This window comes from Ursus maritimus, unplaced genomic scaffold (assembly GCF_017311325.1).
Source record: "Ursus maritimus isolate PB19 unplaced genomic scaffold, ASM1731132v1 scaffold_21, whole genome shotgun sequence".
Classification (NCBI taxonomy): domain Eukaryota; kingdom Metazoa; phylum Chordata; class Mammalia; order Carnivora; family Ursidae; genus Ursus; species Ursus maritimus.
In genome coordinates this window covers 20722766-20742268 of record NW_024424564.1, presented here as the reverse complement: position 1 = coordinate 20742268, position 19503 = coordinate 20722766, and the positions used below count along the sequence as shown (strand labels likewise).

Below are 19503 nucleotides of genomic sequence, written 5' to 3'. Positions count from 1 at the left end.
TCACAACTGGCTTGTATCAACACTCTTCCTAAGAGCAAATGCATACACAGTTATTGAAAATGCAGAATTGGAGCATTTGAAGTCCCAATTTCAAGATGAAAAGTATAATATATTTTATGATTTTTATTTAGCACCCAAATCCATTTCTTAATGGAAAATAGAATAATTAAGCAGTATTTTTCTAAAAATGTCTAAGTGAACTTAAGAAATATAAATCACAAACTATTGAAAGTAAGAGCATATTCAGTTGTTTGAAGAACAGTCAAATGTGGAGAGAACTTGTGAGACTCTTCACGATCTAGCGTTCTAACCTCAGTTCACCTCAAAGGCTTTATCTCCCCAGGTCAGGCTCCCAGTGACACAGAACTGCTTTCAACTTTCTAAACTTTCATGCTCGTGGGTGATTGTGACCTTTTGCAATTGCTCTTCACTCTGCCTGGAATATTCTTCCCCCACTCCAGGATGGGCATCCTTCCCCAGTTCATCCTTCATCGAATGATTCTTGAATGTTTTTCATTGAAAAAGCTTTCACTATGCACCAAAATCTGGTTTTCTTCCCTTCCTGCATTACCACTCCATATATTTATAAAAACCAATTAAAATTTTCTCTTAATTTATCCTCCACTAAAGCCAACCAAGGATATTATCAGTTTTCCATGGTCCCCAGGCCTTAATTCAGTGCCTGGCGAATTGTAGAGAGTCGTCAGTAAACGTTCATCTTAAGAATGGTGATTGTACAACCATGTACAACCATGTACAACTACCAACCATGACAGAGGCTTTCAAATCTATATGGCCTTGACTTGAGAGAGGACAAGCTGTGGTCAGGAAAGTAAGACTTGCTCACCACTAGGTTTAGTAGGAGATGTGATAGTTTAATTCCTCAGTGGTAGGCAGAAGCAAAGAGTTTTGGAATTCCAAAGAAGGGGAAACCATTTCTGGTCGAATAAGTCTTCAAAGAGGAATTAACAGTTCAAAGACAGGTAATATATTATTAATTAATTTTTAAAAATAATTTTGTTCAATATTAACTTTTGAATAAGCTTTTCAGTCTGTTTCCTTTATCTTTTTCTAACAACGAATTATTTCACATCACATATTTTATATTTTTCTTTTAAAACTTAGTAGTATAGCATGAACATTTTCCTCATTTCATTAAATATGCAATTGTAATATCATGTTTAATTGCTGCATAACTCCTTCATGGAAATACCGTAATGTATTTAACCAAGTCCCTAATATTGGACATTTGCTTTTTTAACAATTTTCATTGTATTCACAATACCATAGTAATATTGTTGCATAACCTGTTTCCATAGCAATATTTATGTATAGGGCATTTATATTCTTATTACTTTTAAGTCTTAATCACTAAATTATATTGTGTAGCCTTTTCCACATCCTTTTGTTAACATTGTTGGTTAAATTTATATTTTTAAAATTACTACTAAAGTTAAAATTTTTTCATATGCATATTGATTTAGTATTTAAATGAATTACCTATTAGTAATCTTTTCCATTTTTCTAAAGGATACAGGAATATTCCTCTTTTTACTAATGTGTAAAAATTCTTTATTCAGAGAGGATATATACCCTTTACCAAGTATTGATGCAAGTTACATAAAAGATAAGTTGTATCTACTTGTTTTAAAAATTATCTACTGAATACTTTTTCTTCCTTTTACTCCACCACATGGAAATATTTATTCATTTCTAATACATTTTTTTTAAGATTTATTTATTTATTTGACAGAGATAGAGACAGCCAGCGAGAGAGGGAACACAAGCAGGGAGAGTGGGAGAGGAAGAAGCAGGCTCATAGCGGAGGAGCCTGATGTGGGGCTCAATCCCATAACGCCGGGATCACGCCCTGAGCTGAAGGCAGTTGCTTAACCGCTGTGCCACCCAGGCGCCCCCATTTCTAATACATTTTAAATATGATTTGCTTTGCTTATAAATTTCTAGTAATGAATCCACCATATAAAGTGAAGACTAAAACATCTTAAAGTCATCACCTAAAATTATATATTAGGATTCACATTTTATTTTGTTTATTTACTTTATTTTTATTTTTAGAGAGGGTTAGGGGCAGAAGGAGAGAGAGAGAGAGAGAATCTTAAACAGGCTCCATGCCCAGTGTGGGGCCTGATGCAGGGCTTGATCTCATGACCCTGAGATCATAACCTGAGCCGAAATCAAGAGTGGGATGCTTAACCAACTGAGCCACCCAGGCACCCCAAGATTTACATTTTAAAAATAAAAAGGCAGTGTATTTTTTTAAAGAAATGTTATCGTGTCTCCCAGAATACTGTAACTAGTTCAGACCATACAAGTGTTCCTTTGTGTTTAGGGTTGGGTTCGGGTTCCTCGGTCAGGTGTATCTTGCTTATTTCCCCAAATTCTCAAGAGAAAAAGACAAGGTCGCTTAATTTTGTTGTTGTTGTTTAACCGAACAGAACTTCTGTCTGATTCTGCCTCCCTTCCTGCCTGCATGCAATGGGCCGGAGCACCAAAAGGAAAATCTAATATTTACATTTATTATTTTCTTGGGCCTGCCCTAATTTTCCAGCTTTCTGTTTCTTCTTCCGGAGCTGCTGGCAGGGACGGAGATATCAGCTCACTGAAATATTTGGTTGAAGAGGGATGTCATAAAGAATAAGTACATGCTTTAAATATTTTATCTTCAATAAAAATATGTAAATGTTCGGGCACTTGCAAATGTAGATGAAACACTTAGGACTTTTCTTTGAGTACAATTCCAATGCCTGGATTTCTACGTTATCTTTCTTTTATAACTTCATCCATAAAACATCTTTAATTTTTCTAGTTTGAGTTTCTTTTTAAAGTGATAACTTCGAGATACTCAGAAAGCTATTTGAGCACACGATCCTCCTGGACATCTACAGTTTTTTTCCCCAGACTCGGATGAAGTTGTATCTCATTGATAACATTTTATAAGATTTGCCTATATCTGTCTTTGCAAATTATTCATCTCAGTGTTCATACGTGAGTGAAACTTATTTTCATTTTATGTAATATTTACTTAAATTGCCTAACTTAAAAAATAGTGCAGTAGAAAAAAAATAGGTTTGGGAACATAGAATTCAGCAAATTTGAGCAGAAACGTAAGGCTTTAAAATAGGCATCAGTCAGCACAATATACATGGGAAACAGCATTTATGAAACGGAAGATTTACTGGAGTAGAGATTGCTTACCAAAGTTTCTAAAGAAATTGTAGTAAATTTCTAATGAAACTGTGGTGCTGTCCAACATCAGTGGATGCCTGTGTCAGGCGCTGTTAGAAGTGCTTCACATGTTACAACTCTCAGCCCCCCAACAGCACTGTGAAAGAGGTACTTTTTTTTATATGTATCTGTTGTATAGATGGAAAAAACTGCTATACAAAGTCACACCGCCTTGTGGTTTGCCCCAGAGTTTATGCTACTGTTAAGTACACCCTCCTGCTTCCTGCATCTGCCTGTTTCCTTCTCTTTTACAGCATTCTTCCAGTCGGCTTTGGTCCCCCTTTTCATTATTAGTAACCTCATAATAAAGTGAGGTGCAATTGTGCAAATGCTAGTCTTCATATAATGAGAAATATTTCTCTTCTTATATTGAGAAACATAAAATCAGATGGGGAGAAATGTGGATCTGGGCCATTTTGAATGTGAAAGTAAATGTCAAATTTATTTACTTTGTAACTCAATTATTAAGTAGAGTAATACTGCAAAATGACCTAGGGAGTAACAGAAGTTACTTCCAGGTAGGTAAGGTTTAGGATGATTCTGAGGTCTTGCTGCTTTACTTATTTTCTATTTCTGCCAGCAAGAGAAGTGATTATTTTCCTATAATTAATTTTCATGAGTTATCCCTTAAACTAATTTTAATATTTATTTTTATGTTGTAACTCTCTCCTGAATGATTTAATTAGGTAAGTGTTTTAATCCTGATCACCCTTTAGGAATTTTCCTCCCAGTTCTCATTTGATAATACTGTCTTCTACATACTCTACTCCGACTGGACTAAGGTGAGGCAATCGGGGCACATCAAGTTCAAAACTGAGGGAGGCATGTACTGTCAGGTGCTGACCTTGCATTTGCACAGCCATAAAAGTGAGTGCTTCCTTAAATTTAGTCTCCTTGGCACCTCACCTGCCTTATCCTAGTCTCGGAACCGTATCAGAATTGATTATATTATAGTTTAAAATCTTCAGTATTTTTTCCTAGTATGAAGTACGTTCCTAGCCCACTTAACAGATGTAGAATCTAAAACTTAGAGAGGTTTAGGAAATGTCCGAGGGTAGTTACTGAGAAGTGGCATTGCTAGAACTCAAGTGTCTGCATTATAATTTGGTAAATTTCCAGATAGTTGAAGTTTTAGAAATCAGCTATTAGATTCAGAATATTAATCACACACACCACACACACACACACACACACACACACACGCACGACCACAGGTATGTATTCTCCAGCTCAGATATTGGGGGCTGCAGCATGGACTGCCAAGGAATAAGTAAGTAATTTTCAGTGGCTCTCAGAGAACCACAGTCAAATTATGTGATCCTTGTCCTTTATTCTTTTGCAAGCTACTTTTTGCAGTCTTTATCTTCAGACCCCAGGCACAGTATCCTCTGTCCTTTGGTGGCTCAAAGCCTTGCCCTCTAGCTGTTCTCTCTCAGATACACTCTTGGCTGAAACGCTTATGCTCTAAAGCTCCCCTTGATGACTTACCTAGGTGAAAGTTCCATACCTTTAACTGGTGGTGAGGAGAAAGAAATCCACATAATTGACTTACAGCACATGGGCTTGCTTATAAAATCAACTTGTTGAAACCTCGACGAATGTCTAAATGATTGGGTTGTGCAGAAGCTATTTCATGAGTTACTTTACAAGATTCTAGAACAGACAGTGCTCCTCACAAGTAAAACTACAGGTCAAAGGAGAACAACTGACATACAACTTAGGAAAGTTTGCCAGCCATACTTGAGGAAAGTGCCCTGGGTATATATTATTTTCCATGTAAAGCTACAGATAAAACCATGGCTTCCAGCATCTTGCCCATTCCAGAATATGATGATAGACTGGCCAATATAGACTTTAAGATAAACTCTGAAGGGGATTATACATGTATGAATTCCATTATGAGATAATATTGGTCAACTTCCTCAGAGAAGGAAGGAGATCTTAATTATTTGGATTCACAGTTAACATAGAAGTTACAGAAATCGTCGTAAAATGAGACTGGCTTAAGTGAATTTTAGGTGACCCATCACTGCAGCTCACTTCGAACAAACAGTACAGCCGTTCAGGTGAAGCACTGTGGTCACTGGGTGTAAAGGGTATGTGACACATGAGTGTTAAGTTCTTTTTAGTATAGTACACTCCTCACAAAGTTAATAAAAGCAGTTGATTCCAAGTGATTTAATGACGCATACATTCACATGCCTCTGCCTGTTTATATGGAGCACCATTCCCAAAAGCTGGAGTACAGGGGAAGGGCTCTTAATAACATACATGACTCCAGTATTCGAAATACGTTTATAGGTGCACATAGTTTTATCTTTTAGGAAAAAATTCAGATATACTCTAAATTCCAAAACCATAGGAAAATGAGAATTTTACACATACAAATTTTACATATATGATGCCCGTCCTCTGGGATTTTTTTAAAAGTAAGCTCTATGCCCAGTGCGGGGCACTATTTTAACTCCCCTGTGTTACTCTACTATATATATATATATATATATATATAATGGATGTACTTGGACAGCCTTGCAAAGGATTTCCCAGTGAAATGGTGGAATTTAATGGAAAGTCGTTCCCAGTGGCCATTCCCATCAACCATATGTCTGATCTGTATGTTACTAACTGGACTTTGGTTTAGAAATTGTGCATTATTCAGTGTACAGAGCAAATACCATGGATTATCTTATTTAGAAAGCAAATGAGGCTTTATAAAAGAATAGTGCCTGCTAAAAAAGGAAAATTTGTTTTTACATCATGTTCTTCTCTATAATGGTATAGGACACTGCTTGAGAAATTGGGAAGCCTAGGTTTTGTAATTTCTGACAGCATTTAGTAAGGTTGAAAACATACCCTTTAAATTAAAAAGAGCATTTCCCTTCTTTTTCCTCTATAAGAATATAGGAAAACTACACACTTATGGAAGTATAAAAGGAAGAAATCATTGGGGAAAAGCCGATATTAGTTTCCAGACAGGTGACGTTAGTGCTTTCCGCTTTGCATTGACCACCAATTTTCTCTTTTCAAGGACATTGAAGAATCAAAACTTTGTGAATGAAATACTGGTAATTGCACAACAAAGTACCTGTGCCTTTGTTTTCTGAAGAAAACTAAATACATTCCTCCACAGATCAAATGTAATCAGTTCCTTATGATTACACACAAAAAATGGATCCGATAGCTACCTACCTTTGAGATGCAAATCTTGGTTTAGCCTTTTTCCTGATTAATAATCACAGGAGCATCATTTTAAATCTATCCCACAGGAGCTTCACAGCATGCCTCTTTCTATTTAATCTTTTTAAGTAGAAGAAAAAGGGAGCTCTGGGCAAACCAGCCATGCTGTGTCTCCTGCGCATGCTGGAGAAGCAAGAGCACTGTCGTGTTGCTGTGGTGCTGGTAACTTACAGTACTGCTGCCTTTCTTCTTTACCGCTGCTCCCCTCCCGTGGATCCCACTGCTCCCCCGGGCCTCCTCACTAGCCTTCAGGCAACGTTTGGGTGACCCACGAAGAAATGGAAAATCTGGCCGCTCCAGCAAAAACGGTTAGTCTAAGGCTTTGTTGAACACGAAGAAAAGTCATTTGGCTGCTATTGGGATGAAAAAGCTATTTTGTGTATGACAGGTCAGAGTAATGGGTATGTTTACATAGTGATATGCATGAGAACTAACATTTTTCGTTAAGGTTTTATTTTACTGCACTTGGACATTATTAAATGAAGCGGGGCTAGATGGTCATAATGTGGTTAATTCGTAAGAGTTTGTAATATGCGGACAATAATCAAGAATTTTAAAAGGCCTGTTTATCCATTTTGCAACACTGGGAATTCTCAGTAACATATCACTTAGTATTGGGTGTATTCACAGGTAATACATGTTATCAAGCCCAATTAAACTTGTAATAGAAAAGTTCAGATGGAACACTCCTTTTTTTCTTTTTTTCTTTTTAAGATTTATTTATTTATTTATTTGAGAGAAGGAAAGACGGGAGGGGTAGAGGGATAGGGGAGGGGAAGAGGAGAGAGAATCCCCAGCAGACTCCCCACTGACCACGGCGCCCAATGCGGGCCTCAGTCTCACCACCCTGAGATTGTGACCTGAGCCGAAGTCAAGAGTCCGATGCTTAACCAACTGAGCCACCCAGGTGCCCCAAAGACTCATATTTAATATAATCGTTTAGTTTCTTGTAATTAACCAATACAGAACTTAAAACTCCACCCCCCAAAAAAAATTCTGTTCATTTGATATTCAAAGCACAGGCTTAAAGATATTTTTAGTGACTTTGATGATATTTGTAAGCTTTTAAAAATATAATATTACAAATTGTCATTTTTTTATTTAAAGTAACAAAGTTGGGCATGTCATACATTTTATTCTTAGCAGCTTCTTTTAATTTAATGTCCTTTTGGTTGTATCCATATGTGAAAAATTGATTATCTAGTTTATGAAGGATAAAAATGCCAGTGTCACTTTCTAACTGTATTTCTAGTTCAGTTTGTTGGGTTTGGTTTTACTCTTGTTTACTTTTGACCATTGCTGAAATCTATTTGATTACCACAAAGCTTTGTTAAAGGGAAACCATTACTTTTATACTTCATTAATTTACTTTATGTTAGATTTCTTCATTATATGTGTGTGTATGTATGTATACATTTATGTGTATTGTACATTTGTGTATACATAATCAGAAAATTTTACTATAGCGCATTACATTTGGAAAACTACATACTTTTAAGAATTAAAAAAAAGGTTTGGAATAACCAGATCAAATGTATCATGAAAAGTCCATGTGTCATATGTGTGTATGTTTAATTGGAATTAACTAGAAACTATGTGGTTGCCCTTGAACTGCTAAATTATTACTGTGGGTTTGAATAAGGATCAGTATATTTATGTACTTAAGTCATAATTAACATTTTCAGTAACAAACAGTTTTGCTTCTGCTAGAATAATTTTACTGTCTTCATTTGAGATTAATTTATATTTATCTGCTTTATTAATCATTCTCTGCTGCTAACACAGAAAGAATCTGAGGAAGGAAGCTGGGCCCAGGTAGGAAATTCATATGCTCTAAAATAATATCATTTCGTATGCTGTGAGGATATAAAGTAAGAAACTGTCATATGCCATATTATAAATCTTCACTTAGTTTAGGATTAGGCTAATACGTATATTTGAATTTGTTATGTTTAATACTATATATGTCTTTTAAATCACCATATTTTGCAAAGTAAATGAATATCATTTCATATCTGGCCTCTTTCAAAGGGAAATTTTCTTTCTTTTTCAAAAGAATGAACTGTAACTTAAATTTCTCTGAAATCGCCCCGGAATATATTTAATCAGGAATCATTCCAGTTGGATATAAAAGGGGGTGTTAAAAAAAAACCTTATGAAACATATGCTTTAAAGTATAATGGAAAGCGTGGGCGGCCTGGGATTGAAGGCCGTGTGTCAGCCCTGAGACTGAAGGTCCAAAGTCACTTCCGTTCATTGAGATGGCGATATGAGACAGGCATCTGTACTTTGAACAAGCATGTGTGTTTGCAAGGAAGCGGCACATTTTTCAGCCATTTCCACATGACATAACAGCCTAAAGAATTAATGTGCGAGATTGCGCATCTGATTCAAAACCTTTGACTGTAAGGAAAATTTTTGGTAGTTATTAATAGGACCTGTACTGAAACATTCAGTAAATTAGGGTGGTATTTGATTTTGATTTGGTAAGAATTTCATCCTTTTTAAGAACACACAAAAGAAGGGGAGCACCTGAGACTTTCATTAGAAATACATGTTATAATTACAATTGTGAACTTGTTGTATCATAAAGAACTGAATAAAAGATATGGTAAAATTAGTACATAGTAACAGTCCTTTTTAACAGTTGGTTTAGAGGTGATGGTTGACTTTGGTGTTCATTTTGGCTGTCAGGAACAATGTTTGGTTAGATGTTTTATTAAATAGCTCAGTTCTTTGTGTTTTGTTTTGTTTTATTATATTATATTATTATTATTTTATAATAATTTATTATTATTATATTTTTATTTATTATGTTTTATTATTATATGTTTTTTTATACCCTGCTTCTTAAATACAGAGTGTATACGGATTGATTTCTAAAAGAGACTGATTCTTTCCAATGACCTTTATGGACCATTGGCTGCATGATTCACTAGATAACAACGGTGTTGACACAAAGCTTCAGCATTTGGTCTCTCTAGCCTTGTTGCTCCTTTCTCTATTTGTTTACCAAGGTTTCTGTTTTCACATTGAGATTTGCCATTATACCATATCAGTGGTGGTACTAGCATCAAGGAGAAGAAAAAGGTGGAGTATTAGCTGACAGATAAAAATCAATTAAATTAAATAAACTTACAAAGAATCTTTAAGCTCAACATTTATATTATGCCATTAATCCTATTTTTAATTTAAAAATGCACATTTGTATAGAATGCAATTTCTTTTGGGAATACAAAACAAACACAATCGTTTTCTGTAAGCAGGTACCATGATACATGTACCCAGAGTTCCATTTTGTCAAATAGATCAAATACTTAAAGGCTAGGTATTATGTCTGCTTTTTTCCCATATCATAGTAATTAAATGTCAGTTATAATAATATGCAGCAATATCCTCCTATTACCATCTCATTTTATTGGCTAAGAAACTTGACTGCTATAAAACAATTCTAGTGTCCGGTTTTTCTACAGACTCTGGCTTATGGAGATATGAACCATGAATGGATTGGAAATGAATGGCTTCCCAGCCTGGGGTTACCTCAATACAGAAGTTATTTTATGGAATGCTTGGTAGATGCAAGAATGTTAGATCACCTAACAAAAAAAGATCTCCGTGTCCATTTAAAAATGGTGGATAGTTTTCATCGGTAAGTTTTTTTCAAATAGTAATTAAAATGAAACAATAAATAATATACATATTACTAGAACAAAAAACGTCTAGGAAATAGAGAATCATTCTATTCAAAATGTCTGTGTGCATATACTTGGCAGATATTTTCATGCAGCAAATCTCAGGAACTATCTAATGTAGAGCTATATACATATTATGAGCTCAAAGTTTATGGAACCACACTTGTACAAAATTCTCATGCAGTGTGAATCTTTTTTTTTTTCTGTATCTTTAGGAAGTTCTGTGTTTGTGATTTGTATCTGTGTATGTTTTGATATTAGGAAATTATTTGTTAAGAATAGAATTGTCCGTTTCTACTCTATAAATATACATATGGTTATAAATTATATAATTTAGGTACGTACTAGAAAAAATTTGAGAAGGAATTCTTCTCTGAAGAAAATGTTTGGGTTTTTTTTTTGTTTTCATATAAAACTTTCAATATTTTTGTTTGTGCATTAATTTTCAGGAAAAAATACTGAATGGATTATGAGACAGCCATAAGGACACATGAATAAGATGCAAACTCTTTTTTCAAGTTGTTTACTATGTAGGGGGAAGAAGCTTGTTATCATACCATGTCATAAATGTCATGCTGCTATCTTTGTAGGTTATGTGAGAACTTGTCAGTTGGATTATGTTTTGTTTGCTTCAATTTATTATTATTTTTTTAAGATTTATTTATTTATTTGAGAGAGAGAGAGAGAGCACACCAAGCAGGGGGTAGGAGCAGAGAGAGAGGGAGAAGCAGACTCCCTGCTGAGCAGGGAGAGGGCTCAATTACAGGACCATGGATCATGACCTGAGCCAAAGGCAGATGCCTAACTGACTGAGCCACCCAGGTGCTCCTCAAATTTTTATTGAAATTCCAGTTAGTTAGCATATAGCATGATATTAGTTTCAGGAGAATTTATGGTTCATCACTTAACATACAACACCTAACGTTCAAAACAAAAAGTGCCCTCCTTAATACCCATCACCCATTTCCCATCCCCCACCCAACTCTCTCCATCAACCCTCAGTTTGTTCTCTGTAGTTGAGTTTGTTTCTATGGTTTCATATATAGTTTATTATGATAAATTAATAAATATAAATCTAGATGATTTTGGCTTGCAAAACCCTATTTGTTCACATCCTGTCCAACATTTAATTAGCGACTGGAATGAAAATGGTATAAAAAATCAGATATGTTGATGACATATAGTTAGGATAAAGAGATAATAATTGGAGCTCTTCAATTAAACTTATGGAGATGTTTTGAATCTTAATACAGTTGTTGACACTGTTGGATTAAATTTAGTAGAGATAAATATGATATAGTTTTTTAAAACCATTAAAATGTTGAATGGGAATCCATGATTTAAAAGTAGATCAAGTGAAAAAGATGATTTATACTTGGCACAAAAATCTCAGTTTTGGTTAATGGCTTCACAGGGCGTATTTAGATTGTGTTTATTGTCGAACTCAGTAGAAGTCCTGCCATATGGTGAGACGACAATAAGAAACTGTATTAATTTATGGGCATTAAATTGTTATTGATAAAGTGGTAAGAGCCTGGTGGAAAAGTTGAATTAATTTTTTAAAAATTTATTTTATTTTATTTATTTTTTATTTTGAGGGAGAGAGAGAGAGAGCAAGTGAGTGCCTGTGTAAGCGGGGGGTTGGGGGGTGGGCAGAGGGAGAGGGAGAGAGAATCTTAAGCAGGCTTGACTCCCAGCATGGAGCTGGATGCAGGGCTCGATTCCGTGATCCTGAGACCATGGCCCTAGCTGAAACCAGGAGTCGGACGCTCAACTGACTGAGCCACCAAGGCACCCTGAAAAGTTGAAAAAATTAAAGACACTTAGCTTGGATAAGGGTAGACTTCAGATGTTTTCCTGTGTTTTGATATTATTACATGATGGAAGAATAATATTTGCTCAGTTGAACATGTACTTTTCTAGTTCAGATAAGTGTAGATGGTAGGGTGAATGATTTCTGTTCAATAGAAAGAACAGCTTTGTGTGACTCTCAGTTACCCTATAGTATACACATTATTAGGCAGTGAGTTCCCTGTCATTGAACTCAAATTTTGTGTGGTTGTATTAGATTTTCTAATACTAGAATCTTTGATGACATATTTGTTCCTGTTTCCCATTCTTCAGTAGATTGACTTTTAATTGTTGTACATTATAGTAAAAATGATTATTACAATGATCAAGTTTTTTTTTTAATAAAAATTACTGAAACAGTGGGGTTCTCTTGGTTCTGGGAAATACACAAGCTTCATCTTCATGCTGTGCTTAGTTTTGACTTAAAACAGGTAGTACTGACTGCATAGTGTATCCTACTGTATTTATGTCCCAATTTCCCATCTTATAGACATTGTTGTAATAATATATATCCTCCTTGTAGTACAATTTTATATTACCTATAAAAACTTGGCAGAAATGAGCCAAGAGCCATTGGTTTAACCTCAAGCTGCCTAATGTCGATGACTGGTATTACATCAGTATTGCCTGTTTTTCCACTACATTAGTTTGCTGGGCCTGCCATAACAAAATACCACAGACTGGGTGGATTAAACAACAGAAATTGATTTGCTCGCACTTCTGGAATCTAGAAGTCCAGGATCAAGGTGTCAGCGTGATTCGTTTCTTCTTGGCTTGCAGATGGCTGCCTTCTTGTTAAGTTCTTAATGGTCTTTCCTCTGTGTGTGCACTTTCCTTGTTTCTCTGCATATCCAAATTTCCTCTTCTTTTTTTTTTCTTTATTTATTTATTTTAAGTCATCTCTACACCGAACGTGGGGCTCAAACTCACGACCCCAAGATCAAGAGTCGCATGCTCCTCTGACCAAACCCACCAGGTGCCCCCAAATTTCCTCTTCTTATGAGGACACCTACCGGTGAGACTGGAATAGTATCCACCCTAAGGGCTATATTTTAATTTAATTAACGTTTTAAAAACCCTATCTTCAAATATAGTCATATTCTGAAATACTAAGGGTTTTGAACATTTGAATTTGAGGGAACATAGTTCAGCCCATACCACTTTGATTTCTTTTCCAGTTCCTTTGATTCTAAAATATTTTAACTCAGCCTTGTCCTTATTAAAATGCAAGGCTTAGAAATGTATCCAATGCTTGGGTGTAACCTGGCCAGTGTGTGTCTAAATTTGTGTGTATTTCTAAACAAGAAATCACTAGTAACAATGCTCTTTACTCTTGAAGCCTAGAAATTATTTTTTCCTATTGTACTCTTTCACATCTTTTATATCTAATATCACCACGTCTTCTCTCTTCTCTCTGAACATCTCTTGTTTCTAGATTTTCTTTTTATGCTCATGGCAGTTGTCCTTTTTGTGCCCTTTATTTTCACAGCATTGGCCCCTTAGTTGATTCCCCTACCCTTAGGTTAACCTATTCTTCCTGTCTCTGATTTTCCTGACGGGTTAGTCTTCTTACGCCGGAACCGTTTATGATCAATTCTTTTCCTTGTGAAAACCATCCAAATAGGTCTGTGTCACCTGGGTGTACTCCACGCTTACGCTGCATGCAGGCTTTCCTTAATGTTACCGCATTCTCCATATGTAATCTTACTCCTCCCTACTTCCTGGCATGGATTTCCAACTCCGTACAGTAGGTCTCACTATCACCACACTTTTAAAATTTCATTGGCAGTCCTGTGTTCATGGTACTCCATCTTCTTTAATAACCCTTTCTCTGCCACCTGACCTTTAAGGATCAGTCAGTTTTCTGCTCTTCCACAATATCCTTTCCACGCAGAGTTTCTTATCTGCTGACTTGTTTCTTTCACATACTCTATGACTGAGAGGTGGTGGCTGTTCATTTTGGTATGTGGTTCTCTATCTTATTTTAACTTACTCATGTTTATATATTATTTTTCTCATCAGCTTAAGAAGAAAGTATTCATTTTTTATAAATTCCTTCTTTTCATCATAATAGTGGCTTTAAATTCTTTCCAAGTGAGTAAAGTGTTCATTTGTCTGCAAATAATGTCAAAATAGCTTAATGGAAGACAAGCACATATGGTTGAACAACATAATCCATACTTATTTTCAAGTTACGGTTTTCTTATTTTGAAATTAATATTTTTGCTCTTTAGAAACATTGTGTACTTGAAATAACTGTAGTTTATTTCCCACCAGTACTAAAGGATTTAATTACAAATGTAATCTGTTATTTCATTGCCCTAAGAAGTAGTACATAATGATGACTATGGTTAATCAAAGAACATTTATTATCTGCTGAGTAAATTCAGTGTGTTTTCTTCTTTTTTTAAAAAAATAACAGAACAAGTTTACAGTATGGAATTATGTGCTTAAAGAGGTTGAATTATGACAGAAAAGAACTAGAAAGAAGACGGGAAGCAAGCCAACATGAAATAAAAGGTAATATGTCTTTCTTTCATATCAAATGCCTTTTTTTCTGGGGTTTTTAGCTTTCACTTTTATGAACCGCAAATGCTCTGTATGTTACAAGGTCACTAAGTAACATAACTATTTATGCCACTGTTTAGAAGAGTGTCATCATTATTTCTTTTTCGCTACTTTTATGAACATTAAACATAAACGTAAAAAGAATATCACTTTATAAGGTGACTATCCCATCTAGGACATATTCTTGATTTTTTAAAAATTGCATTGACCTCTTATGAACAAATGAATCATGAACAAATGATCATGAACAAATGAATAAATTGAGATTTATTCCTCTGAACTTAATTATACATTCTGTTTGTTCTAAAGATACCTCTGTGTAGATATTTTTGTCAAACTTTTAATAGAACATTCTCATTTGATTCAGAGAAACATGGTATATAATTTATTTATAGCAGTTCATCTATATCATTTGAATTTTATTTCAATGCTTAGAAATTTTATTTTTGTATTATAGTTATAGAAATTATATACGGTTTTATATAGAAGTTACACAGAGATTTCTCCTCTGTAAATGAGACTAATCCATTAATAATTTTAGCTATAATTGTAAGTCAAAGAAATGATTCAGAAGCATTACTAATTGCTGCAACTATTGTGTGTACAAAAAGGTTTGATTTGAATAAGACACTCCCTATTACAGATTAGAAAAGTATTATACTTAATAATTAATTGTCTAAATGTTGAGAAGTGCTTTAATATACAGGGGAAAGAATTGTTCAAAAGAACATGTTAGATCTTATACTTACTAGACACCACTTTACTTTTATTATTATTGAGGAGAGAAAATTTAATTGTTGGGTATAAGTATCTATGAGTCTTTTTCGGTAAAAATCATCAGTCCACTTAGGTCCATTTATATTTTTTTAAAGGAAAAGAATTCTCATTAAGGGAAATATCAACAAATTTTTTGTGGTAGATTTTGGATACAAGCAGTGTCTCCATTTACTGTTCCCCAGGAGTTGATATGTGGGAGCATTTCATCAAATTCAATAGATGTTTGTACATTAATTGTTCATAGTTAGGCATGAGTCTCTGTTTTCATCTTCACTTCCTTTGGGGCTCACTTTATTTTTTTATTGTTTTTTTCATATTATGTACTTCATTTTTTTAATAATAATTTTTTTATTATGTTAGGTTATGGGGCTCACTTTAAATATGAAAATATTATGTACTGCATGTTACATTACCCTTCCCTTCCCATTCCAGTTTAGCACTTTTTTTATTTTTTAGGATTATCTTAGACTTCTCTCATTTTCATTTGTGATAAACAATGTCAGAAATGAGAAACGAACTGAGGGGAGGGGGTGGGGGAATGGGATAGACTGGTGATGGGTAGTAAGGAGGGCACGTATTGCATGGTGCACTGGGTGTTATACGCAACTAATGAATCATCGAACTTTACATCAGAAACCAGGGATGTACTGTATGGTGACTAACATAATAAAAAAAACATTAAAGTAAAAAAATAAAAAATAAAGAAATTACTTTTATCTTTGGCAGTTTTGGGACAGCACATTAGTTCTAGTAGAATGGGCTTGAATGCACGTGAAGGTGATTGGTTAGTATATTTTTCAAAATACGGTTCATTTGAGAGTAGATAGACACACAATGGATTTCTTGTAACAGTTCATTTGACTCATTACTTAGGAGCAAAAAAGTGCTTTTCCATTATCAAAATTGAGTTGTTTGATTTCACTTTATTTTGGGGCCCCAGGAAATTGCAGGTTGTTTTCAGTATATTGTCATTCAGTTGAATTGAAATTTGGGAAGGAATCGATTAAAGAAAGAACCTAGAAAGAAATCTATGCTTGACCTAACAAAAGATGTTTTAGCACACAAATAGACTTTACCCATGGGATACCACTTTCTAGTTTTCTTTCTGAAGTGTTTTTTCCAGTTAGACTTTATTATGCTTGGTCTCACCACATGGAATGCTTCATATGTAGGTAGATGTAAAAGAGAAGGAGAAATTACCCATTTGGCCCTACACCAAATATTGTATTAGTATTTGGCAGCTACTGGTTCGAGCATAGCCCTGAGAAAAACTGCTGTGATTCACTATGATTGTACACGGACAGCTCCATATGAGAGGAGGCCATGAGTGAGATCATAAATAGCTCCTGTTTCCTGTAACAGATCCAATGACATTTGCAGGAATAACTCTCGATGCTGACAAGGGGTCTCTGTTACTATCTGAAGTGTTAATTAACCTTGACCTTAATAAACAGCTTTCTGAAATGAGGGGACCATGTGACTATCAGGAATGTACTAACATTTAATTTGCTGCTAGGAAACAGTCAACACTGATGTCTAGCCATTTATTGTTGAGGTCAAGAGGATCCTTACAAAACTTTAAAGTCAGGGCATAAATTCTGCTTGAAAATAGATTTATAGGAGGGGACCTGATCTACAAAATGGAAAAAAAAAAAAAGTAAGTTGTTGTTCCAAAAGAATAAAGCTTAAATTAGTGCCTTATTTACCTTCACCCTGTAAATAAATGGATTATTTTCTATTTATTATTTTATGAATTTGAGGACTCTTTGCTGCAGGTGTGGCAGTGGACTTTCAGTGAAGATATATTCGCAGAAATATGGTAAATACAAATGTCTTAGACTATCAAAATATAAACCCATCTCTGGAAAACACTTCCTACGTACAGATCCACTTGATGCAAAGGGAACTGGACGGTTTTGTTATTTTCTGAGGAAACCGTTGTCACATTAGTTTTAAAAAATACTGCACTTAGTGAAAGCAGTTGGAGAACTGATGCTGTCATCAGTTCTATACATACCTGCCCAAATTTTGAAGTGCAAGTTTAGTGCAACCAATAGTTTGAACTAATCAGTTGTTATCAATAGTAGTTGATTTATGTAACCAAAATAGAATTCTAACCAACTTATATCCCATTTTCTGAGATTTAACACCTCAATAGAACAAACTAATGAAAACTCAGAGGAAAACATACACTTTAGGAATGACCCAGGGAGACCCAGTGAATTGAATTTATTTATTTATTTATTTAGCCTTGTTGAAGGCTTGGGGAAAGAAAGACCCCTAAGTGTGAGGGAGACAATAAACATCCTACTCCCTAAAGAAATCCATTCTGCTTTGGCTGGAACAGGAAATGGTAATAAGACTGTGGAAGCGGGCATTTATGAGTCTTTCTTCACATGTCCCTCATGAACTAAAAAAAATATAAGGATTAGAAAAGATCCCAGTAATCTAATGATACGCCTTATAATTCAAATTAATATGTGAATTTAGCAGGGTCTGTATATAAAAATTCAATATGGCTAAAACGAAATGAACTACCAAACCGTGAAAAGACACGAAGGGACCATAAATGCATACGGTTAACTGAAAGAAAAGTACTATATGATTCCAACTATGCGGCATTCTGGAAGAAGTAAAGCTATGGACACAGGAAAAATTGATCAGTGGTTGCCTACAGTTAGTGGAAAGGGAGGAATAAGTAAATGTTGCCCAGGGGGTTTTTAGGGCAGTGAAACTATTCTGTATGATGCTATAATGATGAATACATGTTATACATTTGTCCAAACCTGTATACACCACCAAGAGTGAACCCTCATGTTAACTGTGGACTTTGTGTCAATGCAGGTTTGTCTAATGTAGCAAATGTAGCACTCTGGTGAGGGATTTTGTAGTCAGGGAGGCTGGGCATCTATGGGGGCAGGAAGTATATGGGAACACTGTACTTCCTGCTCAATTTTGCTGTGAACTTAAAAATACTCTTTAAAAATAAAGGCTATTTTAAAGTTTCAATAGAAAAGCTACGAGATTTCCCAAAGTGTTCTTTATACTTTTTCTGGAAAATGACAGAATATATTGTCTCCCTTCGGAGGCTGGATTAAGGTGTCAGCAGGGTTGGTTCCTTTTAAGGACTGTGAGGAAGAGCCAGGTCCATGCCTCTCTCCTACCTTCTGCTGGTTTTCTGTTAATCTTGACGTTTCTTGACTTTTAAACACATCCCCCTGATCTTTGCCTTGATCTTCATGTTTGTTTTCCTTGCGTGCATATCTTATTTCCAACTTTCCCCTTTTCAGAAGGAAATGATCGTATTGGATTGGGGCCCACCCTAATAACCTTATTTTAACTAGATTACTTCAGTAAAGAACATATCTCTAAGTAAGGTTACATTCTGAAGTAGTGGGGATTAGGACTTCAACATATGAATATTGGGAGGACACAATTCAATCCATAACAACAAATTTATCGTAATGGCTAAAAACAAGCAAATAAAACAAAACATATGAAAAATACAAAGTATCGATAAAGATGCAGATTTTTATACATTGCCATTGGGGGTTTAAATTGTGAGAGTGGAATTTATTTAGCATATATATGGATATTCAAAGCAGCACTATCCTTAATAACCCACAGTGGAATCTAGCCAAATGTCCATCAACAGTAGAATGGATCAATTGTGGCATAATCATACAGTGGGATACTAAATAACAATAAAAATGAACAAGGTATTTCTATTTCCTATAGAACAGATGAATCCTATATTGAGTGAAAGACACAGACACAAAAGTACTTACTGTACAATTTCATTTATAAAAAGCTCAAAAATCTCAAACCTTAAAAGCAAAACTAATCTGTGCTTAAGAATAGTTAGAATATTGGTTACTGTTGACATGAGGACAGTGACTGAGAACATGACATGAGGGCAGAGGTATCACTTTATTGCTTTAATGGTATGCACAAACCTAACTTGATTATAATTGAATGCATTAGGACAAATGAGTAATGCTTTTGAAAAACTTAAACAATATATAAATACTCTCTACCCCCCAAGTCCCCCCAAAACCCAAATATTACCCTGATTTTTGTAGACATTTATAATTTAAATGGGGGAAGATGAGGGCAGATAAACAGTTGAAGT

At 35.0% G+C, this 19503-nt stretch overlaps 1 protein-coding gene across 4 annotated transcripts in view; it reads left to right on the top strand.

Moving 5' to 3' along the window:
• The window catches only part of PPFIA2 (PTPRF interacting protein alpha 2), a 459727-nt gene that overhangs the window by 429784 nt on the left and 10440 nt on the right, over positions 1–19503 (top strand). For 2 of the 4 annotated variants that reach the window (XM_008710341.2, XM_040637298.1), the window contains exons 23-26: positions 6729–6791; positions 8269–8298; positions 9939–10132; positions 14449–14546. In XM_008710341.2, the coding sequence (XP_008708563.1) occupies positions 6729–6791; positions 8269–8298; positions 9939–10132; positions 14449–14546 (385 nt within the window). The remainder of the gene's footprint in view (positions 1–6728; positions 6792–8268; positions 8299–9938; positions 10133–14448; positions 14547–19503) is intronic. The other 2 variants (XM_008710340.2, XM_008710342.2) reach the window with 2 other exon arrangements.